Source organism: Danio aesculapii, chromosome 4 (assembly GCF_903798145.1).
Source record: "Danio aesculapii chromosome 4, fDanAes4.1, whole genome shotgun sequence".
In the NCBI taxonomy this organism is placed as follows: Eukaryota; Metazoa; Chordata; class Actinopteri; order Cypriniformes; family Danionidae; genus Danio; species Danio aesculapii.
Window position 1 is genome coordinate 25552868 of NC_079438.1, and position 26625 is coordinate 25579492.

Sequence of the window (26625 nt, forward strand, 5' to 3'; positions counted from 1 at the left end):
GAAGATGACAGTGAAATTGACTGTGTGCCATGCAGCTGACCTTGCAGCTGGCGATCCTGACCCTCTAGTAGCTGTCTTTGAGGCCCAGGACAGTAGATGTGACTTAAGGGGTGTTTCTGGATGGGATGCGATGGACAACTTGGCACGGTATCTCGTCAGCCTCAACCGCACTATCACTGCTTTATCTACCAACGAGATAGCAGAGATCTTGCGGTTGTATTGCCATTGACCAGTTCCCCTCCAAGTATTCGCTTAAGAACAAGAAAAAGGTCTTGGAAGGTCCTTGGAGAGCTTCACTGAAGCGCAGTGGCTCAGCCCCTGATCAACAAGCAGCTGAGAGGCAGGTTAAACTGTAACATTTGACATTAGTCTTTTGATGCTGCCTATGTAAAAACTCAATCTATATTTCTAAAAAACTATAATGAGTCATTAAATACAGATCATACATAATTTATTCAAAGCATTTTTATATCCACAGACTTTATGATTCATGGCCAGGCTGCCCAGAGACCTAATGTCATGACGCTGAAGCTTTTGAAGAACTTCAGGGAAGCAAGAAACAGGCCCAAAAAAGACCAAAATGGCAAAATCTTACCCATTCCTCAGGCAATTGTGATGATGTACAGGCACATTAAGCAGCTGCTTGAGGACTGCAGAGAGATTCTGGACAAGACCAACTTGGTGCTAGTTACAGTCAACACTACTACAGTGTCATCATGGTAAGTTGGGCTTCTTACAATCACTTAAGTAGAATATTACTATGTACGACTGCTCTTCAGAAGCAAATATGAAATGAACTACTCATATGTCCGAATTAATTTTTATATTAGTTGCAATAAAAGTGCACAGTTTTTTCACAACAGCTTTACACAGAACTGTTACTGCTCACAGTACCTTATTGCTGTAATATTAATCACCTCTTGATTTTTGATTCTCACTGGTGAGTTGTGAGATTGCAAATTTAGTTTTAACAGAATTATGAACATCATTAACAGTAATGTATAACAGATGGCTGATGCTATCTGAAGCCAGCTCTTCTTTTCTGTCTCTTAAATTACACTGCAAACTACATGCTTTATATTTCTTTAAATAATTTCCTGACATTTTTTATATATAGTTTTTTCTCATTGCTTTGTGGTATATACTTAACCATTCTATACACTTGCATAAAGAGTAGTTGTGCTCTCTTCAAACTTAATGTTTTTTTTTTCTCACAGGCTTCTGGACCGACAAAAAAAGAACTGAACGGGACACGCTGCTTCAAGGACTAGAGCTTCCCCAGCAGGTGGGTTTGGTAAATGAGCCACTGCTGATGCCTAAGGTGCCCCCAACTGCACCTGTTGAGCATGGACATGTTCCAATTCAGTTCCATGAGCCTGAAAATCAGGAAGGTGAGCGACCGATGCAGACCGATGCAGACTCCCTAAAGGCCTTTCAGATTACACAGTGCCGTTTGCCAGTTTGGACAGATCAAATTTGTGTCAGATTCTGAGATGTTGACTTGAGAAACTCCTGATGTGTTGTGGCATCTCCTGTTTCCAAAATGCATCACAAACTGCTTACAAAACTGTTCTACTATGATAATTGGTAATCAAAATAAATTATGTTCAGTAAGATGTACTTGTGTTTACTAACTGTTTATTTAGTTAAACATGAATGTTGAACTGTAGGCCTACATAAGCTCCAAACAACGAATAATTTTTATTTTTTTTATTACCTTAATCTGACTTAAGTCGTAACTGAACTAAACAGAAATGGAATTAAGACGTGGAGTATGCATATATTAGTGGCATTATTGAAGTAAACACTGCGATCAAACTATTACCGTCATGTAGGACTTTTCGCCATATTTTCCAACAAGATCCACACATGCGGATGTCAGTAAAGGACCACACACACACATACACATCGTGAAATGCAGAATTTTTTTTCTTTCCATTTGGCTTGTGTTATTAAATTCTATAACACTCTCACCAGTCCTTACTCCCTAGTTGCGTCTAATACCCCAGTGTGTCACGGGGGCATGAATGCAATGTTCATGGTTGAATGTGGAACTCCCGAACTGCAGTTAAAGTCACCCAAAATTACAGGAAACTCTTACATGAAAGCACTTTACGTAAACACCTTAATTTTATTGTGGTGCATACATTTATACGTGTTACAGAATTCACAAGTTGTTCTTGAGGTTTTTCCCCTTTCAGAGTAGATATAGTCTGTAGTGTCTTCGAAGTATGTGAAAGATCCAGAAGGGCATCTTGCTGATTTGATTTAGAAGGGGACTTTTTGTCAGGTATATATCCGCGCTAAAATATCAAGGTGAAAGTCATCATAGCTTGCGTGGAATAGACCCAGCTCCCAACCCAACGGCAATTTTTTTTTTTATCGCACTAAATTATATATATATATATATATATATATATATATATATATATATATATATATATATATATATATATATATATATATATAATATTAAGAACAGAATTTGAATAAGATATAAAACTAAAACAAATGAATTAAACATGACCTTTAGAAATGTAACAAATTAAATAATTACATAATAATAATTATTATAACTTTAATAATTGTAGCTTTAGTCAATATACTACTATTCATATTAATTTGGCAATGCATTTTTTTTAGGTTTACCTATTAATAAAACAAACTTATATTTTAATAGGACAAAAACAAACATAAGAAACTTTAACATTATTATTATTAACTATAACTATAAATAACTACACAACAACAGTAAAAATTTAAATAAAAACATTATTTTTTTAAAGATAAATAAGTAAAAAATAAAAAAAGTATATATATATATATATATATATATATATATATATATATATATATATATATAAAATTTAAAGTACATTATAATAACAATAACTACAAATACATCTTAAGTTAACCATTTTTTTGGTTGTTTATTTAAACATCTTTAAGAGCTTTCCTTTACATTCTAATTTACATAATGCACTTTAAATGCACCAACTTAAAATATAATGTATGTATGAAAATGTATGCATGTATGTATGTATGTATGTATGTATGTATGTATGTATGTATGTATGTATGAAAGTCAAAACAAGTCAGTTACAAAACAGTTGCTACGCCCTTGGGTGGAGGAAAAGAAGACCATTGTGGAGGCGATGGTGATGGAGCTGGTGGAGCTGATGTCTCTTGGCCTGCTGGAAATGACCATCCCTGAGTGGGTGGTAGATCTGAAGCTTATGGCTGAGACCATCCCTGAGGCGGTGGTGGAGCGTATGAAGCTGTTGGTATGGTGGGAAAGAAGACCATCCTGGAGGCGGTGGAGCTGATGGTGGATATGATGGAAAGAACAATCTGAATGTCCTTGCCTGGAATGCCACCCAGGTAAGTGCTGAGGCCCAGGCCAGAAAAAATGTGTGCCAGATGGAGATGCTCCTCCTTGCCCAGTGTCTATGCGTGTAATGGAAGCTGCTGCAGTTCCAGTTCTTGAATATTTTCGTTGGCAAAATAATCCTTTATTTTCACAGGTTTCACTCTCAATTCTCTTCAATTTCACAGATAGAAAAAATAAACTTGACTCTTTATCAGTAAGATGAAAGACCCTTATAAGTAAAGATTTAAATTGTTATGAAATAAACTATTAAATAAAAAATATATTTTCTGGATTAATTTCTCAATTGTGTTAAATACTTCTTCCTCTCTGATCTATGCAATTTTTGTATGTGAAAAAACAAATAAAACAAACCCAAACCTCTTACACTTGATACATCAACAATAAATGAAGTAACGAACCAATAAAGCAGTTCACATATGATCACTTCACAGTTCTTTTTTTTCTCTATAAACTGCAAAAAGCAGTCAGTAAATGTATATTAACCGTTTTGTGAATATAAAATTTCTCAGGGAGCAACAGTGAATTGTCTGTCACTCAGTTTCTCCTCTGTGAGTGAATCCTTTTCCTAAAAGAAAGAATTGAACGACTGTGTGTGCTTATAGTTCAGTTTTCTACTATCCAGATCGGCAACAGTATCAGTTTCACACAATGACAAATTGAAGTTAGGTCCGTGTGGCTCGCCAGTCCCAACCAATTCAGCGATCACAGGAGTCAGAACGAATCCAGAATCCAGTAAGCATCAGTCCCAATCCAGCATCAATTCAATGGATCACACAGGAGCACAACGATGGCACCAATCCAGGTAAAAGAGGAAAAATAAAAGAACAAAAAAAACCTGACCAAAACCAGATGAACTTTTAATCTCATTAATGTGAAGAACTTCTTTACTCGATCTAATTTAACTCTAATCGTGTTTCTTTTCAGACGATCTCCTATGTTAATCGAGTTAGTTTCACGTTAACAAGGCTTCTTGTTATCAGCTCCATCACAATCATTAACTAATTAAACATGATTTCTCTCACATAAACGGTTTCTTCTAGCTTTTCTTCCTGCTATATTGTCTTTAGACACATATAATTCAACATTCGATCAAGAATCTCTTATTTGCTCGTTATTTTCAAACTTAATGTAAAGAGACCTAAAACTGCGTCTGCTCTCTTCCGCTCCGCCGATGCGAGTGTGCGCGAATTCTAACCGCATCAGTGATCCGGAACTGGAAAGACGTCACGACATTCTAAATCCTTTCAGATCACTTTTACAGCAAAAAAATATTTTAATGTCTTCTAATCGCCTATAAAAATAATTTGTAAAACAGAAAAAGAAAAACTAAATGTTCCGTATATTTAGTTAATTTATTCTAATCTTGTTTCTACTGGTAACCTGGGTTACAAAAAAGTTTTGTGAAATTGCTGACAAAAGTCCAAAATTGGAGGTAAATCTGTGTTTGTTCACGCAAGTGACAATCAAACAAAGTGAATGATCAAAAACACAATCACATAAGGGTGTAGGACAGTGTTCCCTGCATCTCCCTAAACATTTTCTCCTCCTTAATCTTTCTAAATATTTTTTCAGTGCCGACCCTTTGATTGAAGTGTGAAATGTGCACAAATATGGTTATTGGTTCATAATAAGTTGAAACACATCGTTAGATTATTTATTTGCTGTATTTGGCTTAACCGTTCATGGGTGGCTCGCCAATGTATAGATGACTCTAATACATCAAATAAGTAAGCTGATCAAAATTCTTACGGGCAGAAGACTTTATTGAAGACAATAAATAGTGCAGTTCCTCAGCAGTGATGTTAACTCGTCGGTCTTCAAGTAACTTGACCCAAAGTACTCTCTGTGAGACACTACTTTATAACAAAGGATGTAACCCCCTGGAGATTACCCAACTGCTTTGGTTGGGTCACAACTCTTCAGTTCCTATAGGCCATTTGGTTCACACCTTTTCAGATGCAGATACTTGTTTGCATGTGAAACAAGCCACAGAATCAATCAACATATAGAGTTATTTTGCATTCTTGCAGCACTGTAGCAAATATCACAACCTGGTACTGGGCTGTGATCCCTGATCTACACTACAAAAACAGTTGTCAAAATCTTCACCCCTTTTCAGTTTTTAAGTAATCAGGTGTTCAAAGGGTTTCATTATCAGTAACTTGATATGTATTCAAGAGTTCACACTTGTTTGGTATGCTGTCCCGGGAGAGAGCCCTAAGCTCATAAGATCCTCAAGCCCTAACCTCTCTCCCGTATGCAGGGCAAGAGGGGAGTTTGAGCTCAGGTAGATCTTGATTTACTCCCCCGACTTGTTTCTGTTCTAATGACAGATATACAGTGCATCCAGAAAGTATTCATAGCGCTTCACTTTTTCCGAATTTTTTTATGCTACAGCCTTATTCAAAAATGGATTAAATTCATTTGTTTCCTCAAAATTCTACACACAATACCCCATTTATGAGAATGTGAAAAAGTTTTTTTGAAATTGTTGCAAATTTATTAAAAATAAAAAAAGCTGAAAAATCACTTGTACATAAGTATTCACAGCCTTTGCCGTGAAGCTCTAAACTGAGCCCACATTCTCTTTCCACTGATCATTCTTGAGATGTTTCAGCAGCTTAATTGGACTTCACCTGTGGCAAATTCAGTTGTTTGGACCTGATTTGAAAGGCATACACCTGTCTATATAAGGTCTCAGGGTTGACAGAGCATGTCAAAGCACAAACCAAGCATGGAGACAAGGGCATTGTCTGTACACCTCCTGGACAGGATTGTCTCGAGGCACAAGGCCGGGAAATGTTACAGAAAATTTTCTGCTGCTCTGAAAGGTCCAATGAGCACAGTGTCTTCCATCATCCGTAAGTGGAAGATGTTTGGAACCACCAGGACTCTTCCTAGAGCTGGCCAGCCATCTAAGCTGATGCAAACTAACCGTCCTGGAGCCCAGTGGTTTGTTTCTCATTCAGGAAGTCAGACAGAGAACATCATCCAAAACAACACTAGCTACATGAATACACTGGATAGTAAAGTACAGATATATCCTCACCTGTAAAATCACTTGCAAAGAAATTTTAAGCTGCAGAGGTGCTGTTTGCCAGATGTTTATAAAACTGTTCTTCACTCAGCCGCCATCATTGTGTTTACGGTAAACATGAGAAGCGCAACACATTTACAACTCCTCCTACTGCAGTGTTGGTGTGTTGAAAAACAGAATGCCATCACTCAGCCTTTTCAAACATTATTCAGACATGAAACATCCTGTGCACATGAGAAAATGTTTTGCTGCATTCATGTCGTGTGTGCAACTTTTTGTCCACGTGTTTATTAAACTGCGCCGAATGAGTGAAACTCTGTAGACACTGATCAGATCTCTCCAGTGGTAATCTTCTTTTGTGTTTTCAGATGTGTCAACTGATTAAACCTCTTGTCACAGTGTGAACACTTGTACGGTTTCTCCAGTGTGAATCGTCTGGTGCAGTTTAAATTTTGGAGCTGTAATAAAAGTCTTCTTACACTCAAGCACATATACTCTTTCACACCAGTGTGGACCTTCATGTGTTCATTAAGGTTTGCTGATCGGTTGAAACTCTTCCCACACTGAGTACATGTGAATGGCTTCTCTCCAGTGTGGGTCTTCATGTATTTATTAAGGTATGAGGAGTTGCTGAAACTCATCCCACACCGAAGCTACGATCACACTAGAGTTTGAGCATGCGAAATTCTGTTGTACAGCGCTGCGAAAAGGGGCGGGATTAAACAAGATGATTAGACATTAAAAAAGTGAGCGATTGGTCCATATTTTACATTTCAGTCATGAGAGGTCATGTTTTGATCTTCGATTGGTCTCACACAGTCTAGTGATGCGATTTCGCAGGTCAGAGTTTACCAAGCTTAAACTTTGCAAGGCGAACTGCGAAACTTGACACACGAACTTGCGTTTCTGGTCTGACGCATTGGCGTGCATCTTGAAGGATTTTTTGATTATTTTAACTTCATCCTATACATTAATAGACTAATCCTTGCATTAACAGTTTAATTCTGTTTTTAACTAATTACATGAGCTTATGCTGATGTGTTTATCCTCATATAACCTCATGTGCTTAACCTCATCTAACCTTGCTCCATAACAGCTGTGTCTTCGTGTGACTAATAACCGAGAAGTTAACTCCTCTGTACTTGTTATCAACAAAATGTTACAATTTCACTTTCAGAGTTTGCTCATTTACAGGAACCATAACAGACGGGAGGGGCGAAGGCTCACTCTCTTTCAGGCTCTGTTATGTGTATGTGTAACTTTTTCTGTGCAGATTTCCTGTTCTGCCTAACAACTGATGATTGAACTGATCTGGATGAAGGATCTTTCTTACTGAAGCGTCCAGTGTGGATCCTCATGTGACTATTAAGGGATGATAATATGCTGAAACTTTTACCACACTGAGTGCATGTGAATCGTCTTTCTCCAGTGTGGATCCTCATGTGTAGATTAAGGTATGATGAGTAGCTGAAACTCTTCCCACACTGAGTGCATGTGAATGGTCTCTCTCCAGTGTGGATCCTCATGTGTTGATAAAGGTTTGATGAGCAGCTGAAACTCTTCCCACACTGAGTGCATGTGAATGGTTTCTCTCCAGTGTGCCTCTTCATGTGTTCATTAAGGTGTGCTGATTGGCTGAAACTCTTCCCACATTGAGTGCATTTGAAAGGTTTCTCTCCAGTGTGGATCCTCATGTGTAGATTAAGGGATGACGATAAACTGAAACTCTTCGCACACTGAGTGCATGTGAATGGTTTCTCTCCAGTGTGGATTTTCATGTGATTATTAAGGTGTGATGATTGGATGAAACTCATTCCACACTGAGTGCATGTGAATGGTTTTTCTCCAGTGTGGATCCTCATGTGAATTTTAAGATTGCTTTGTCTTACAAAACTCTTTTCACACTGAGTGCAGGTGAAACGATTCTTGTCTTTCCTTTTCAAAATACCATCAGTCTGAAAATGGGTTTTTTCCTCAATTTTGACATGATGTTCCTCCTCTTTACTCCCCTCATTCTCTTCAATTAGGTCTGAAATAAATAAATAAAAAATTTGTTTTCATTAAGTCTTACAATTTCTCATTAAAAGCTGAAAAGTGAAAAGACACTGGAAACATTGGCTACACACTGTAATTTTGATGCACATTAAATGTAAAACAAATCAGATAATATTTTGTTTGGTCCATTAACGTGTACACATTTAAGCAGATTCAATCCTTTTACAATGTAAAATGTGTCAAAGCCACTTAACATAGAAGTTATAGTAAATGGACTCTATGCATGAACTCTGCTGACGTGTTTCCGGTAGAATATCAGTCAGGCTCTTTACTTCCGCATAGCACGTTCTACAGCGAAATCTAATAGCGGCGAAACATAAACACATCATAGCATGGCAAAGAAGGGAGATTTACTCTTAAATTGATGAGGATCTAGTGCCAGTGGATGTCCAGCATCTGGAACATCATAATTGTTCAGTTCTAGAACCCACGGTAGTTGATTAATACACCAGATCAGGCTGACAATCTCCATGAAGAGGTGGAGTGACTGAATGAAGATTGCTTCGATGCTGTATTTGGTGATGTTATTAAATTCTAACGGTACAGTTAAAAAATGATGTACTAGAATTTAACCCAGATGAAAGTAGTAACAAGTTGTAATTGTATTTTATATTAAATAATATTACGTTTTTATCCATACTTTCAAAAGTTCAAATCTTTAGTCATCTTGACGAGTAAAAGTAAAAAAAAACAAAAGAAAAAATGATCAGCTTCCTCTGAAACATTTTGATGATATTTTAGATGAGCTGGATCATCATGTCATTCTGAGTATAAATAAACTTTCACTCAAACTATGCAGCTTCTCTGACTTCATCATTGACCTGAAACGCTGATCTCTCCTGTCACTCCATCCGTATAATTAGTAACATTCATACTTATGGATATTGTTTATTTATTCATTTATTTATGTTTTAATGCCGTATCAGCATCATTGGCTATATTCATGGCAAAAAAACATATAATAAAAATACAATATATAATCATAAAATCAAATCAGTTTCTTAACAAACATACATTGTAAAAAACAAGTAGCAGCAACACTAAAAACAGTCATATACTATCTTTTAGTTTGACTTTAGAAAAATATTCTAAAAGTGCCCCAGAAGGCACCTTTTCAAACATTTGACTTCAAATATTTCCCAAATAAAAACGTTAAACATCATTTAAAAATACACATTCTATTACAATACAATTTATCATCAAAATATTCTTACACAAGTCACAAATAGGTTTTTCTTCCCCTTTCAATAAATATGCATGTGTAAGTCTTGAGTGTCTGATTTAACATCTTGAATGTACAACCTGGTCATGTCTATTTTCAAAACGGTAATTATTTCTTTAATTTACAAATTGTTATTCCTACATTCATCCCATTCTATTTGCCATTTCTCATTAATATACAGATTTAAAACAGGTTTAATATCAGACACAGGAATTTTACATTCTGTAATCTCCAACTGTAGTTCTTCCTTAGCTGCTTTTTCTGCACATTCATTTACAATGAACCCCATATGACCAGGTATCAAGCAGAAAATAATATCAAAGTCTTTAGTCTTTAAAAGGTCCACTTTTTCAATAATGCTAAAAATCATAGGATGATCAGTTTTCAGAGATTCAAGTGCTTGTTAGCAGAACATAGAATCTGTGCAAATTAAAAACTGCCGTTGCTGTTCTTTTTCTATTTGTTCCAGAGCTAAAAACAGTGCACAAGATCAGCTGTGAAAAGAGCTTTGTCCGGGAACACTCTTTCTGAAACACTCTGAACCAATCACTGCTGCAGCAGGTGCTCGTCCATCTGATTTTGAACCATCTGTATACACTGGTACATAAGTTGGTGGATTGCATCAGATATTCATACATTCTTGCTGATAAACATTTGGGTGGATTTCCCTTTTTTTAAACTGAGACAGGTGCATTATAATAGATGGCTTTTTAATATACCAAGGTGGTTTAGAGCATGCATGCATCGTTGTTATTATATCCAGATTAATATCCAACTTCTCAAAGTGAGTTTTCATTAAAATTCCTAAAGGTCTGATGTATCTGGGTCTGGCTTCATATAGGTGATGATATTGAGGGTGGAAAACTGTAGAATATGCTGGATTGTCTTTATTAGCTTTCAGCTTGACTGCATATTCGAGAGCCTGTTTCAATCTTCTGTTGTAAAGTGACATTTCTCCTGCTGTTGTATATAAACTTTGAATTGGAGAAGTCCTGTATGCTACAAGAGCAAGTCTCAGTCCTGTATGATGTACTGTATCAAGCATCTTTATGTATGATATCCTTGCAGATCCATAAACCAATTCCGTAGTCAATTTTTGATCGAATAAGTGTCCTATAAAGTCTTAAGAGTATCCCCCAATCTGCATCCCATTTGATCTTTGCTAAAACCTCTATAACATTCTTTGCTTTAAAACATCTATTTCGTAATACTTTAATATGAGGAATAAAAGACAACTTATTGTCAAAACTCATTCCTAGGAACTTTACCTCTTTCACAACTTGTATAGTTTCTCTATCTAAAAAAGCTCTGGATATAAATGCATAGATCTTAAAAGACAAACATGCATGCATACAGTTTTTGATTTAGAAAATTGAAAACCATTTAAAACTGACCAGTCATACATTTTAATTATACATATTTGAATTTGTCTCTCGATTGTATTCATATTTTTCCTTTATAACAAATACATTCTGTGAGGCGACAGCACTACCTACTGCGCCACCACATCGCCAATAATACAAAAATAAATAATAAAAAACATAAATATTTTAGATATTTCTTAGCAAAAGATCCTAAATGTTGTGTAAAATTACTTGCATCCACACACTTTTTTCCAAAATAAACTTTCTTCAAAATAAATTAACAAATGTTTCAAAAGTTTTAAAAACTATAATAAATTAGATTTATGCACAACAATCTGTCCAGGTCGATGTCCTCAGCAGTAAATACATCGAGCACTTTAAAACAAATGTTATTGTGAGGTAAATAATTAAACCATTATGATAAATAGAGTTAAAATGACATTTTTAAATTAAAAGTTGAAAGTTTTATTGAGATGGATTGTTGCTGATTGTATGGGCTTTGGCCAGATTGGGTAGCAAAACATGAACAAAGGAAAATGAAGACTTGTTTAAAAAAGATTTAAGATCTACAACACAATATCTATATTTTATATAGCGCCAGTGCTCAAGAACTCTTTACAAACAGTAGGAGAACAAGAAAAGCAATAATGTTAAGAAGGTAGAGAAAATGGGAGACTAATAATACATAAAAAGAATGACAAAAGACATGAGAACAAGTAACAAGAAAGAAACTGATTCCTGTCTTCAATGAGTGCTTATGTGCATTTAGGAGAACTAGGCAGCACACTCAGGGCTGCAAGATGGATTTAATTTAGTATTCTTATTATTAAAATATATCTGAATGAGGATCAAATGACTGAGTTGGTCTTTCAGAATGAAAACCAACCTGTTTGTTCCTGCAGATCTTCCTGTTTGACTCTGAATGTTTCTTCAGTCTTCACATCTTCACTCTCCTCTTTAATAAACACCATCTTTATAACAGTGTGGAGATCAGTCGCTTCAGCTGGAGTTTTTCTCTGTGTTTGGACACTTTATCCTGTTTAAAATGAATAAAACAATGAACAGAAACTAAATAACGTCTCTTCAACAGTTTCTTTATATGAGAGTAATTAACAAAAAGAAATCTGGTAAGTCTGAGCAAGAAACAATAGCCACAAAAGACCTTACTGTGAGTAAAATAGTACATAGTTGTATAAAGGGTTAAAATATTATTGTCAACAGTAGGTACATTTAGCATTAAATGAACAACCTGAAATTTTAATCAGTCCGTTTACATCTGTGTAAAAGCTTTAAAACAAACCTTTCTCCAGTTGAATCACAGTGTGAGAGTGGCGCGGCCTTATGACGTCACACGCCACGCCAAAATAAAAGTCTTTTTTGTTTAGCTTTTTTCCCCCGCTTACTCTTAGTCATGACTTATTAATACATTTCTCCCTCGTTTTCCACTTTATACTTTATCTGCTTTCTGTTTTGTAAGACCATCATTATTTATGTTAATTGAAAAAACCCACTTACCCCCACTAGATCTTTGCCTTCTGGTAGGATGGTAAGAGGTTGCATTTTCTTTAAACGATTGCATTTCTTTATCCATAGCTTTAACTCATTCACTTGCATTCACTGATGTTACCACCTCTTTGTGTGTTTGAATGGGGAAACATCAAATTCTCTAAAATTGCTGGCCAGGTTCCAACCTATATATGTAATAGGTTGAAACTTATTTGGGCTACAGTCCATTTGTCAGGATAAAAACAATATTTATAATCAAATAAACAAACAAACAAAAACTAAATAGTTGTAAAGAGGCTTTTAAAATGACTGAAGAACTTAATACAAAGATGAACAATGCATCCACACGTTTAGATTTGATACATTATAATGTTAGCATTCAGATGTTATTTGACTGTAAATTCAGAATGTGCAACTTACCTTTTCAATCTTCAATAAAGAAGTGGGATGAGAAATGGCCCCAGTGGGTTTTTCTTTGTATGTTGTTGTTGGTAATAATCCCAATGTAGGAATTTACAATCGTAGTTTGTCCTCCTCAGTTGTTATCTTATAGCTAAATAAGCCAATGAAGATTCAGTTAGGAACCCAGAATATATAAACACAACCCTGCTAAGCTTCTGGATCTGGAATGTGATTGGATAAGACTCAATTGGCCCCCATTAATGCTGGTATAAATATGCAAATGAGCAGTGGAGAGCAGTGAAGACTCAAGACACATACTGTGAGGGATGAGAAGTTCAGCAGCTTTTCAAACCAGTTTTACAGAGAAATAATGATGTATTGGGAAAATAAGTTGACTTTAGCCATCATTTGATTTGTTGTTGTTTTATAAGACTATTGATGGAAGCTTTTTTTTATTTTGGCTGCTGCATTTTGTAGTTAGTGTTGATACACTTATGTTGAGGTACTTTGATTTTAAACACATTTCAATAAAAAATTTTCCCAAGCCTGGTAAAAAAAGTACCGTGGAGGCCTTGGTCACACTAGAGTTTGTGCTCGCAAAATTCTGTTGTAGGGTGCTGCAAAAAAGGCGGGATAAAACAATATGATTAGACGTTGCTAAAAGCGAGTGATTGCTCCAAATAGCTCATGTTTTGATCTTCTATTGGTCTCATGCACTCACGTGATGCGATTTCAAGCTTTGGTCTTAGCTTTGTGGAGTCCACTGTTAAATCTGTCATGCATCTATATATTTATAATTAGAAAATAATTACATCACAAGTAAAATTATTGTATAGGCAGTTTATACGGGGTAATTCAATGACAAGAGTGCACTTTCATATCTACACAATGCAGAACTTTTAATGTGATTAACCTGCTCCACCTACACCAACTACAGCATTTCTCAGACTTCTTTTTCACTATGGTGTAATTACAGAGGTGGACATCTCATAAAACAACAACTGCACTTACTCCTGTAACTTGTTTTCAACAATGAAATTTAAATACTTGTGTCACATATTCATTTAAATAAATTGATCATCATCATGTGCAATCATCTTTGTTAATAGCTGCCTAATAGGCCAGACCATTAATAGGACCATTTTACATATAATAAACCTGTTAACAGGTATAGCTGTTCATGCCAATACCAACTTGATAGCCTAAAGCATATTACATGAACAGGACCTGCCTTACATCTCTTAAGACAAATAAGCAAAGGTGTCTATAACAATACATGCTTGATTCCCCAGATCATTACACAGTTACATCTGAATGGTGCCTTTTCACACGTTTAAGAATAACAATTTGTAAGAATAGTTCTTCACCAATACCAGTTTAATACCTTAAATAATTACATGTGTGTGAGGCGTCACAGTGGTGCAGTAGGTAGCACGATTGCCTCACAGCAAGAAGGTTGCTCGTTCGAGCCTCAACTGGGTGAGTTGGCATTTCTGTGTGGAGTTTGCATGTTCTCCCCGTGTTTGTGTAAGTCTCCTCCAGGTGCTCTGGTTTCCCCCAAGTCCATAGACATGCGGTATGCATACGGTGCGTGTGAATCAGTGTGTATGCGTGTTTCCCAGTAATGGGTTGCAGCTGGAAGGACATCCACTGCGTAAAGCATGTGCTGGATACGTTGGCGGTTCATTCCACTATGGTGACCCCTGATTAATAAAGGGACTAAGCTGTAAGGAAAATGAATGAATATACGGGTAATATCATATGAGTAGCAGTGCGATGTGGCCTTCTATCATTTTTTTGTATTCCTATTTGTTGTAATGGCCTGTTGTTGTTGCAATAAAAAAAATACAATTTAAAAAGCAGTGCGATGTGGCTGTATATCAGCACTGGTGGGATCCGTGCATTATAGTGTACACTAGGCACTCGAGAACGAGTGTCCCTCTACCTGTTGTTTCAATCCCTTGAGAACTTTGCTCATCTTCAGAATGCAAATGAAGACACTTTAGATGAAATCTGAGAGCTCCCTCGTCTGTCATAGACACCAAGAGTCCCGAGATGCTCAAAGTCCAGAAAAGGAACCAAAAACATTGTCAAAAAAAATCGACTTCCAAGAAAGATTTTTGTGACAGAAAATGTTGAAAAAAGCAGCCAAAGTAGGAACTGTGGCTGTTTTTTGCCCCTGTAGCCTGTTCTCTTCACTTGCATTCAGCAGAAGACACTCAAACAGATTTGGAACAAGTTAAGGATGAGTAAATGACAGAATTGTAATTTTTGTGTGAACTACCCCTTTAATGCTTCTGTAAGTAAAGTAAATATTATATTACAGATATTATTTTTTTTTAAAAACCTAGATAAGTTGTAAAATAGGAAGGAAGAGGTCATAATTATGAAGATGAGATTTGGACTCAGATATTAATAGGAAGTAATGTGTTTTAGACATGCAAGTCATCATAAAGTGGATTAAAACAACTTAAAAATGTTTAAAGGTTTTAATCAGCTTCAAATACTGAATATATGTGTGTCTCTGAGAGAGCAGATATGGTGTAAAGTAGAAAACAGAAATGTATCAATAAGTCATGACTAAGAGTAAGGCAAAAAAGGTAAAAAAAAGACTTTTATTATGCTGTGTCGGTGTGACGTCACAAGGATGCGCCACTCCTGCACTGTGATTTCATACTGTGATTCAACTGGAGGAAGGTTTGTTTTAAAACTTTTACACAGATATAAACCGATTGATTAAAGTTTCAGGTTTGTTGTTGACATTATTTTAACCCTTTATACAACGTAGTGCTATTTTACTCACAGTAATGAGGGCTAATTGTTTGAATAAAGTAACAGAAATGTGTGTAATAAGTATTTTAATGGTTTAATTCATTAAATAGCATGATGTCATTCCATTCAAAGTATACATCACTATATATAAGAAATGGAGTACTAGTATTAATCAGCTCATTTGTGTCATTTGTTTCTTGCTCTGACTTACTCTTTTAGCTGATTTATTTTTGTTAATTACTCTCACATAAAGAAACTGTTGCAGCAAGTGTTGAAGAGAAGTTATTTTGTTTCTGTTCATTGTTTTATTTATTTTAAACAGGATATTTTTATTGTTTTGTTCATTTTAAACAGAATAAAGTGTCCAAACGCAGAGAAAAACTCCTGCTGAAGCGACTGATCTCCACACTGTTATAAAGATGGCGTTTATTAAAGAGGAGAGTGAAGATGTGAAGATTGAAGAAACATTCAGAGTCAAACAGGAAGATCTGCAGGAACAAACAGGTTAGTTTTCATTCTCAAAGACCAACTCAGTCATTTGATCCTCATTCAGATATATTTTAATAAGAAGAATACTAAATTAAATCCATCTTGCAGCCCTGAGTGTGCTGCCTAGTTCTCCTAAATGCACATAAGCACTCATTGAAAGACAGGAATAAGTTTCTTTCATTACTTGTTCTTGTGTCTTTTGTCATTCTTTTTATGTATTATTAGTCTCCCACTTTCTCTACCTTCTTAAGGTTATTGCTTCTCTTGTTCTCCTACTGTTTGTAAAGTGTCCTTGAGCACTAAAACTATATAAAATAAATAAAAACAATAAATCAAAAAAGTTTAAGTGAGCTGACGATATTTGACCTACAGTATTCTCATAGAAGATATCTGCTATTTGCATCTGTCACATTGATAACAAATCCCTTTTTTCATTTTTAAACTTGTTTCTAGTAGTTGTTACTAGTTCTCACAGATAGTATCTGAGTTAGAATAACATCATTACTATAATAACTAATTACCAGGGCTATTGTGTTTAAACAGGGTTTCTTAAAATGTATTAAATTCCAAAATCAAAATTTTAGAACTTAAAGTCTTAAATTTAGTGAAATATTGTGTTGTAGCTCTTAAACCTTTTTTTAAACAAGTCTTTATTTTCCTTTGTTCATGTTTTGCCACCATTTTTTTTTTTTTTTTTTTACAATTTTGCCAAAACCCATACAATCACCAACAATCCATCTCAATAAAACTCTTCATTCAAAAAGGTAATTTTAACTCTATTTATCATAATGGTTTAATTATTTTCCTTACAATAACATTTGTTTAAATGTGCTCCATGTATTTACTGCTGAGGACATTGACCTGGACAGATTGTTGTGCAAAGATTTAGCTTATTATAGTTTTTAAAACTTTTAACGTTCATGTTTTATTACTTTTTTAAAGAAAGTTTATGTTGTAAAAAGCGTATGGACACAAGTAGAGCTTGCTTGTTTTACGCAATAGTTTAGTCTTTTGCTAAATGTATTCAATTACAATATTTTTTGAAATCCTGGTTTAAAGTACGTCAGAAAACGAAGGTGCCCCCAATATTAAATATGCTGAATGAAATGGACACTAAAATAATTAATTGTTATAAAACATTGTACAGTATTCTAAACTATATAATGTTGCTGTGGGATGACGTGAGACAAAACAAACAAATTATAGTGGAACAATAACGTTTAGCATTGCACTGACTACAACTGGCCAACAAACTATGCAAAAAAATGAGTGTAAAGTTTGTCAGAAATTCTCAGAATATTGTCCATAATCTTCATGTACCAGCAGGCGCCGCCATTGGAATCTTTTTGCTTGAGACTTTTTTTAAAGGATGAATTTTTAAATCCTAAAAACAGTGTTATGTTGCTTAGGCATGGAACGGTATATGTAAAGTTTATTCTTTTTATGTTTTGTTTTAAGGTTTTAGGACAACAATATCTCCAGCAGAAAAGATATCCAAAGATGATGTTTTAAATTGTAAAGAAATCTGTGTTTATGAAACAAATGAAGACAGCAGAAGTCAATGATTCATATGAATTATTTATCCTAACATGTTTACTGCTTCAAAATAAGTAAAAGTTTCTCAAAATAAAATATATTGTGTTCAAAGCCAAAAAAAATTTTAGTTTTGTACCCAGACATTTAACAGAATATATTTTAGAGCAGTAATCATAGTGCTGTGAAAGCGTGATATTTTTATTCAAGGTTATCATACCGTCAGAATCTTATACTGGCCCATGCCTAATACTGCTTGATTTTGCAAAGCCATATTTTCTAATTTTATTATTTTTCTTTACTTTTCATGAACACACTTGTTTGTTGAGCAAGTAGTGTGACCATTTTCTGCTATTTATTTTTTCTGGTAATTTCTTCAATAGGCAAATGAATTGTAAGTGCTAAAACAATAGCATATGAGATCAGGTCACTGCTATAACATGATTGACAATTGTCGCTGTTTGTCATTGTACTCTATTTATCCTGAGAGCTAATGCTGAGTATTCTTAGGGCTTTTCACACTTGAAATTGTTAACCCTGGGTTATTCTAACACTCACGTTCACGTTCCACACTCTTCATGGGGTTAAAAAAATAATCCTGGGTTTTCATTAACAGACGTTTCACATTGGAAAACCCCGGGTTATCATAATTATTTGTATATTTACATTGTCACTGTCCCTGATTGGACAAACAGCAGGTCGTCTTTTTAGATGGCATTTTTGCATCTTGTCGGGTATATAAAATGTCACCTTGTAGATCTTCAGCTAAGCCTCAGGACATGCACAAAGGCAAGAAAACAAAGACAAAAGTACAACTGAATGAAAACAAGTAGCAAATGTGGCATTGAGCATTTGCATTTACAATAACAATAATACAAATTTAAGTGTGAATTATGCGTACTTGCTATGAACATGCAAGATTTTTTCAATCAGGTCTTTCAAGCAAGTTACACATTTTTAAATCGAGTGGAAGATACACATGAGGGAATGCAACACAAGTAATCCAGAGTGAGTGCATTTGACCATTTGCATTTAAAAAGAGCTTGGTTTTCCTCTGACCCCCAAAATGTAATATTCTGCAAGGTATATGGTCTGATTTTTGAGCTGAAACCTCAGACACATTCTAGGAATACCTAAGAATTATTTACGTCTTGTAAAAAAGGGTTCATAATAGGACCCCTTTAAATCAATGATCTCAAACTCAATTCCTGCTGGGCCGAAGCAAGTTTAGCTTCAACCACCTCCAACTCACCCCGCTTAATAGTCTCTAGTAGTCTTAAAGACCTTGATTAGTTTTGTCAACTGTGTTTGATTAGGGTTGGAGCAAAACTGAGCAGAGCTGCGGCCCTCCAGGAATCGAGTTTGTGACCTATGCTTTAAAGGGATAGTTCACCCAGAAATGAAAACAGCCTCACCATTTACTCATTTTTCTCACGATCGCGGCAGTACATCATTTCATTTACACACAGTCTAATATCCATTAGCGATTCTGCAGTTCCAAACCCTTGGGTGCACACAATATTACCATTGCATGTATAACGCACACACATACATTCACTTGTCACCACATCTGTTAATATTCCCAATATACACACACAGACACCAAATAGGGTACACATAAATATTTATTAAATTTATATGCAAGTTTCACATATCATCTTGTTAGTTTGTATGGTGTTACAGTCCAGATTACCTGAAGCAACTGGCAAACTCCGGTAGCTGGATGCGCGATCACTCAGATAACTGGACTGTCTTAATGTTGCCTGTTTTTGGGGAAGAGCTGGGAATACAAAACTAGAGTAATAGGAAAATACATGAAATGACACATGTATTGGTCAATATTATGTATTATTATTGTTAAATACACCTGGAGATTATTATTACTGGAGATTATCTGAATGTGATCATCTATATAAGTGCAATATTTTAGTACTCACCCCAGGGAATTTAGTGGAGTCCATGTGGGGTGGGGCATCTAGTAAATAAGCCTGTTGGTAGTTGAGGGTGGTCTTTTACAGTGGGAGGCAAATAGTGCTAGTGTCCCGTACCTTTTTGTGGAAGGCTGAACAGCAAAGAGCGTTAATTTCTACATCTATATATTTATTTTCTTGTTTATTTGTTTTAATTTTTGTTTCTTTATTTTCCTGATATCTTTTTTTTCACTGATATATTTGTACATATTTATAAGAATATTTATAAGTGCTCTGTTTTATTCTTTGTGACCTGTATTCCATCATGCCTTGTCATACTCTCCCTTGTGTGGTTTTAAAACTTTGAGTTTCTTGATTCTGTTGAGCAGAAAGGAAGATATTGTGAAAAAACACTGGCTTACTTTGTGTTCCAGAAGAAAAGAAATGTTTAAAACCACATGCCGGAGAGTGAATAGTGAGGTCATTTTTATTCTTGAGAGAAACATCCATTTCATGCTTGTCTCTTTGTGCCATTCTAAAGTTCACTTTTTATTAAATTTTTTAAGACCTGGTGGTGCTCAAAGAAGAGACTCATCAACAGAATGAAATGGAAGAGTTTGAGAAACACCAAGAAATAACGACTGACGAAAAACCCACACTGACTAAAAAGACTGCATCATGCGGAAGACCTTGGAAATCCAAATCTGGGAGTAATTTCACTTGTCATCAATGTGGAAACCATTTCAGCCGAAAACACAGCCTTCAAGTCCACATGAGAATTCACACTGGAGAGAAGCCTTTCACCTGTAAAGAGTGTGGGAAGAGTTACAGTCAAAAACCAAGCCTTAATGTTCACATGAGTGTTCACACTGGGGATAAGCCTTACATCTGCGAACAGTGTGGAAAGAGTTTTGCTAAAATCCATGGCTTTAAAGCCCACCTGAGAATTCACACTGGAGAGAGGCCGTACACATGCAAACAGTGTGGAAAAAGCTTCTACCATGCAGGAAACTTTGCAGCGCACATGAGAATTCACACTGGGGAGAAGCCTTACTCCTGCCATCAGTGTGGAAAGAGTTATAACCAAAATGTCACCCTTGAAGTCCACATGAGAACACACACTGGAGAGAGAAGTTTCACTTGCATACCGTGTGGGAAAAGTTTTCCTCAAAAATCAAACCTTGACACCCACATGAGGATTCACACTGGAGAGAAACCTTACACATGCACAGAGTGTAGTAAAAGTTTCACATGTAAAAGCACACTCAATTACCACATGAAAACTCACAGCAGAGAGAAGCCGTTTCCATGCGATCAGTGTGGAAAGAGCTTCATAAGTAAAGCTAACTTCATGAACCACATGAATGGTCACACTGGAACTATAGTGTTCACATGTGATCAGTGTGGAAAGAGTCTCACACGCAAAGACTACATTAAGAAACACATGATGACTCACTCAGGAGAGCGTTTTAAATGCAGTGAGTGTGGAAAAGACTTTAAACATAAAAGAACCCTCAGCACTCACATGAAGCTTCACAATGGAGAGTCCTCAAAATTGAGACCTTGTCCACACTAATTTGATAGCCCGGATAAGTTGAGTTTACTTTAAAAAAGAAAGAGAAAACTGGTTGCCCTAAAAAAAAAATGTATACTTAAAAAACAAATAAATAAATAAAAAAAACTTGAGTGAGCTCTACTTAAAACAGACCCCCTAGTTTTACACTAATTTTTTTGGTGATCAATAAAAAAAATTTTCTGAGATTTAAAAATGACTGATATTGTGGTGGTAATTCCCAGACACTTGCAGACAATTTTGCAATTGAAAAAAAAATTGTCTCTTGTCAAGACAGGATCTGAAACAGTAGGGATTAAGTCAAAGGAAGGTTGTATTACTCTTATATTTATCCACGATCTTACTTTCTCTCTGATTTCACTCACCAGAGCATCTGACATCATCACGCATAGGACATGCGTTAGGGCTTCCCCTACCGTAATCCACCTAAAACACGGATTGCCGTAAAACTCGTCAATGGCAGGGAAGCGTTTTCTCTCGTTAATTGCAGCGAAATCCAACAAAATAATTTAGCGATTTTATGCAGCACATGATACCACGAATCAACGAATCCTTTACTAAAGCGTTGGCAATGAATTTTGTAATCAATTTGTTGTGTCGTGCGATGCGGAGATGTTAGATTATTAAAAATAAATTCAAGACAGTAAAAGCTTCACCAAGAACCTTGCCTGGTCATGAGTTGATGCAAAGACCATTTTCCCTGGAGTGAAGCGTCAAAACCCTAAATGAACTGATATAAGGGAGATTGTAAAGTATTACAGTGAAATTAAGACCACTTTACCAATCAAACAGAGACATTTAAAATGACACCAAACATGAATATAGAGCCACAAGATACACCATATTAAAAAACTTGGACATTCTGTGTGGAATGTGATGGAGCTGCTCTGGTGGAGAAGGTAAAGTCCAGAGCAAAGAGGGGGATTCGGGATGCATGATCAAGACAACCTGAACAACTGCTTTCCTAGCTGATCTTCTTCTCAGATTAAAAAGTTTATTGTTTTAGTGCCTGACCATTCTCGTGGTCTTGTCTTATGTGGAGTTCCATAACAGTTTGTAGGGTTTAATATAATGGAGAGATATAGCCATCCTTACAAAGGCAGAGAAATCTGTGCGACCCTAGTCATCCAATATGTGGGAGCATTTCACAAAAAAAAAAAAAAAAAAAAGTGTGTTAACGGCCAAACATGCAAACGTGATGATGGGAGCACCACAGCAATGATCCAGCACCTGAAAAGCAAACATGTTGGAGTCTTTGAGATGTAATATTGCTATCTGGATATACTTATTTATTTTTATTATGTAATGAAATAACACTTTTGTTCACAGAAGAAACATTATGAATTAAAAAGTTATGACACAACTTGAATCACAGCATATTATGTAAGTTTATCAGATAACTTACATTAATCATGCAATAATTATTAGTTCACATACATATCAAAATCTGGATGCCAAATGTAGAAAGAAAAAGCTAAAAAATAATACATTTAAAACTGTTCTATGATTTAATGTCAGTATTCCTAAAGCTCTTGACAGAGAAAGAAGTCAAAGTAGTTTGAGTTCAGTGTTTGACCTCTGTAGGCTCACGAAGCCTTCAATAGTTGAAGCTGATGCACATTTGATTCAGCTTTGTAACCCAGAGACACACACATTATACTAAAGGCTCAATGTTCAATAAAAAGCTTTCAAATCCATGTTTTGGTCATAATTCTTATTTTATAATGTTAAATCTCACCCCGGTGGAAATCATCATGTACATCTCACCACGGGGTGTGTTACAACTAACCCAGACTGCGGGGTGAATTTAACATTGTGAAAAAAGTGTTCACATTTTTCTGTTCGTGCTGCTAAAATAATGTCTATACCATTTAATTGCAGACATTTGCACCTCAAGATCTCAAAGATATATAATGGAAGTATAACTATCTCCGGTCTCCGCCATACAAATATGTCATATGTACATGCAGCATATATTTCAAAATGGATCAAAAATGGTTTCAGTGAATATTAAATATATTCAATATATACTGAAGGAGCTGCTGTTTTAAAAGTAACTTCAAAGTAAAGTAATTATTATTCTGATTACTTTTTACATGAAGTAATCTATTACTAATTTATTTACTTTTCACTACTGTAATCATTCGTTTTTAAAGTAACTGTTTATAACAACACTTTATATATAAATATATCTTAAACACAATGACATTTCCTGAGGTCAACAGCCCACATCAGACTGATCTGTCATTTAAAATAATTTCTGATGAAGACCATCATGTGACAAAATCACCATTAACCGATGTTGGTTTAGCCATGGTGTCATGCTTATTTGTAAATTTGCTAAATTGCATCAAGGCCTTTACTTTGCCTGTTTGCCTTTTCGTCAAGTGGAGCTTATCACTAGAGCATTTGTGTGCTTAAAAGGCTTTATTCCTGTGGGTTTTGCTCGTAGTCCCAGAGAGCTGTCAGAAAGGCTCAGGTGGAAAGACAATTTTTGCAACAATTCTTGTTGTACACAGGGCAAGTGGTTCTCCCAAATGTGTTGTCAGGTGGAATCTACAACAATTTCATGTTGTTATCTGTTTCTATTTTCATTCTTGCGAGTCCTTTATTGTTTACAAATCTTCATGACTTTGCACACACATCACTTGTGTCATTTGTGGCAGATTTTAGTGAATTGTATGGTCCTGAATTTGTTACTTACAATGTTCATGGAGTAATCCATCTTTCTGAGGATGTCAGAAAACATGGCAATCTAGACCTGATATCTGCATTTCCATTTGAGGACTATCTAGGCAAAATGAAAAAGATGATTAGAACCCCACATCATCCACTATAGCACAGGTTATTCGACAAATCTCTGAAATAGATCCTTTTGCAGGCAATGACAAAACTTTGCATGGAAAGAGGATGCTTCAGAAGGAGCATAACAGTGGCCCTCGTCCACCATCTATGATAGGCAGACCAGTACTATTAAGTGAGGAAGACAGATGTGTTTGATTGGTGTCTGCATTGCGTTGATTGACAACATCCTTAGATGTCAGGACAAGATATATATTGTCTGCAAAGAATATGAATTAATGGAACTCTTTCTTTGAGTATCCTATGAATTCACATGATTTGGGCATCTACCTGGTTGGAAAAGTGTCACCTAGGCTGAAAGTCATTGAGTTACATGACCAGGTTAAGGAATATTTGAGGTCACCACACCATGCCAAATTTGTTGCAGTCCCATTACTGCACTTGGTTCAGTGATTTAATTGAATCTTTTTTCTTGTGCAGCTTGTTTAAGTTAGTTGTGCCCTCTCCTTTACTTAAAAAGGCTTTGCAAAATTCCCTGGAAGTTCAATAAAGTTTCATCAGTCATTTTCCATATCTAATCATTCATTCACAATTACATATCTGCCTCTCCCTTTGGTTTTTTCATGCTGTTTGTCCAGCAAGTAAAATTTTATTATTAAGCTTTTGCATTGCCACTTATATGGTGCAAAACGGCCTTTCCCTCTTCGCTTCTTTCGAAAAAAACCCAGGAAAGGACCTACAAATGTTTTCTCATTAATGGAACAATTTCTATAAAAGAAAAACACATAGGTTCTTCCACAGATACAGTCTTCCACTGAATCTCTCACAGACATTTAACAATAATATGTTTTAGAGTGGTAATCACAATACAGTGAAACTGTTCAAGGTTATCATACCGTCAGAATCTTATACTGGCCCATGCCTACAATAGAATGCACAGGAGTAAATGTATTAGCCTAGGCCAACAGGTCGACAAAACAGAACAGAACAAAACAGTTTTTTATATTTTTTATAAAGTTCTGGCGGAAATTTGGTAAAGCTTGCATTTGACTATTAACACCAACATTATGGTTTAGAACAATAACTTCCTAACGAGACCATTCATATATCCACAGCAAAACTTAAGCAAATTAGAAACGTTAACACTCACTCCAGCCATTAAGAGTGCAGGTCAGTATTCATGTTAGAAGAACAAGTTGCTAACGGGACTATTCATACCTCCATCACTCAGCAACATTAGCTAATTAATAACATTAACACCCACTCCGTCCAACAATTGAGAGTTTAGATCAGTATTCATGTAAGAACAAGATATATTTCAATAACATGTTTTTGTATGTATATATGTATATTATTAAAATATATTTAGTACTTACATCTGCGTAACAATATAAGCATAAATATATTAAGAATACAATCTACATACAAACTGGCAGCTTACATATAGAGAACTTAACTTTAAAAGATTTAACTTAAAATTGCAAATAACTCAGGAAACAGTCGTTTCCAATTCTTCAAGAGTCCAGGTCCACTCGAGAGGTCTCCATGACCTCTGACCTGGCTGGGTAGAACCTGAGGAAACAAATCATTCGGCATACAGAAAAACAATCATGCACATATTACTCCAGATTTAGAGGAATGGTCATAATATGATCTAGGCTCTTAAACATTCATCTTTATTAATAATCATAAAGACATAAGAAATGATATGTGTTCCTCCATCCTGGAGCAGACATCCATCAGAAAATACAATATTCTATTTTATTTATTGTATCTATCACCAAACTAAGTATAAATCTACTCTAAAATGTGTTACAAGTCTCTCTTTTTTAATTGGTGAATTTCAAGACCCTAACACATACTCTTATAATTATATACTTCATCAGTAATCACTATTCACTGTAAGACTGTTTATATCTTCTTCATGCTCTGTCAGGAGGTTTTAACAACACAATCTTATAAAGCAAATGAATAAACAATTTTATTGAAGAGCTTTTTATTTTTTCACTTAATTGTTGTCTTATTTAAAATCACACACGCACACACACACGCACACACACACACAAATATATATAAAACCATGTAATCGATTATTACTGAAAATTAAATATATTTTTATTGTAGGTTTTATCTTTAAATGGAAACTAAACAACTGACTGTCATTTAACTTTATTTTGTCCTTGTACTGTCCTAAATTGTGCATTATTAAATAGATTTTCCTTGTATGTGTACTGTTTCAAACTTTTAGACAATATAATTCCCTGCATCTGTGTCATGAAATGCAAAACTACCCAAAGTCAAAACAAAGACAATATATTTTTAAATACACTGAACCATATGCCCTAGATAGGTTGTTGTATCTGTGTTTTACAGTTGTTTCTGCCCCTGTTGGGCCATTAACACCTGGGGATGGGCAGATTGGGATGCTGTTGGATGCTGCGTCCTGATAGGCCGTTGACCTGCTGCCAGCTCAGGTTAAAGAGGCCCATCTCATCTCAGTCGTTGTACAGTTGTGTCACTTTCAGTTACAACTTGTTGCTTTTGACCAGTGGACAGAACTCACTTTTCA

At 35.5% G+C, this 26625-nt stretch overlaps 2 protein-coding genes and 1 pseudogene across 2 annotated transcripts; 2 read left to right on the forward strand and 1 right to left on the reverse strand.

Moving 5' to 3' along the window:
* LOC130222340 (gastrula zinc finger protein XlCGF57.1-like) overlaps positions 1 to 26625 on the forward strand; it is a 410257-nt pseudogene that overhangs the window by 27179 nt on the left and 356453 nt on the right.
* LOC130222372 (gastrula zinc finger protein XlCGF8.2DB-like) lies at positions 5140 to 12169 on the reverse strand. Its single transcript, XM_056454958.1, has 2 exons — positions 11956 to 12169; positions 5140 to 8457 (listed from the first exon to the last, which is right to left on the reverse strand). Exons 1-2 carry the CDS (start codon positions 12038 to 12040, stop codon positions 7652 to 7654), a joined length of 891 nt encoding a protein of 296 aa, XP_056310933.1. The 5' UTR covers positions 12041 to 12169; the 3' UTR covers positions 5140 to 7651.
* On the forward strand, positions 16110 to 21293 carry LOC130222352 (gastrula zinc finger protein XlCGF8.2DB-like). The gene is made up of 2 exons (XM_056454937.1): positions 16110 to 16253; positions 20248 to 21293. The coding sequence occupies exons 1-2, from the start codon at positions 16169 to 16171 to the stop codon at positions 21255 to 21257; spliced, it is 1095 nt and encodes a 364-aa protein (XP_056310912.1). The 5' UTR covers positions 16110 to 16168; the 3' UTR covers positions 21258 to 21293.

Excerpts from the sequence above, each read along its gene's own strand:
- LOC130222352 (XM_056454937.1), top strand. The coding sequence starts at position 16,169 with ATGGCGTTTATTAAAGAGGAGAGTGAAGATGTGAAGATTGAAGAAACA. Across the intron at positions 16,254-20,247 it reads AGATCTGCAGGAACAAACAG|ACCTGGTGGTGCTCAAAGAA; the intron begins GTTAGTTTTCAT and ends AAATTTTTTAAG.
- LOC130222372 (XM_056454958.1), bottom strand. The coding sequence starts at position 12,040 with ATGGTGTTTATTAAAGAGGAGAGTGAAGATGTGAAGACTGAAGAAACA. Across the intron at positions 8,458-11,955 it reads AGATCTGCAGGAACAAACAG|ACCTAATTGAAGAGAATGAG; the intron begins GTTGGTTTTCAT and ends TATTTATTTCAG.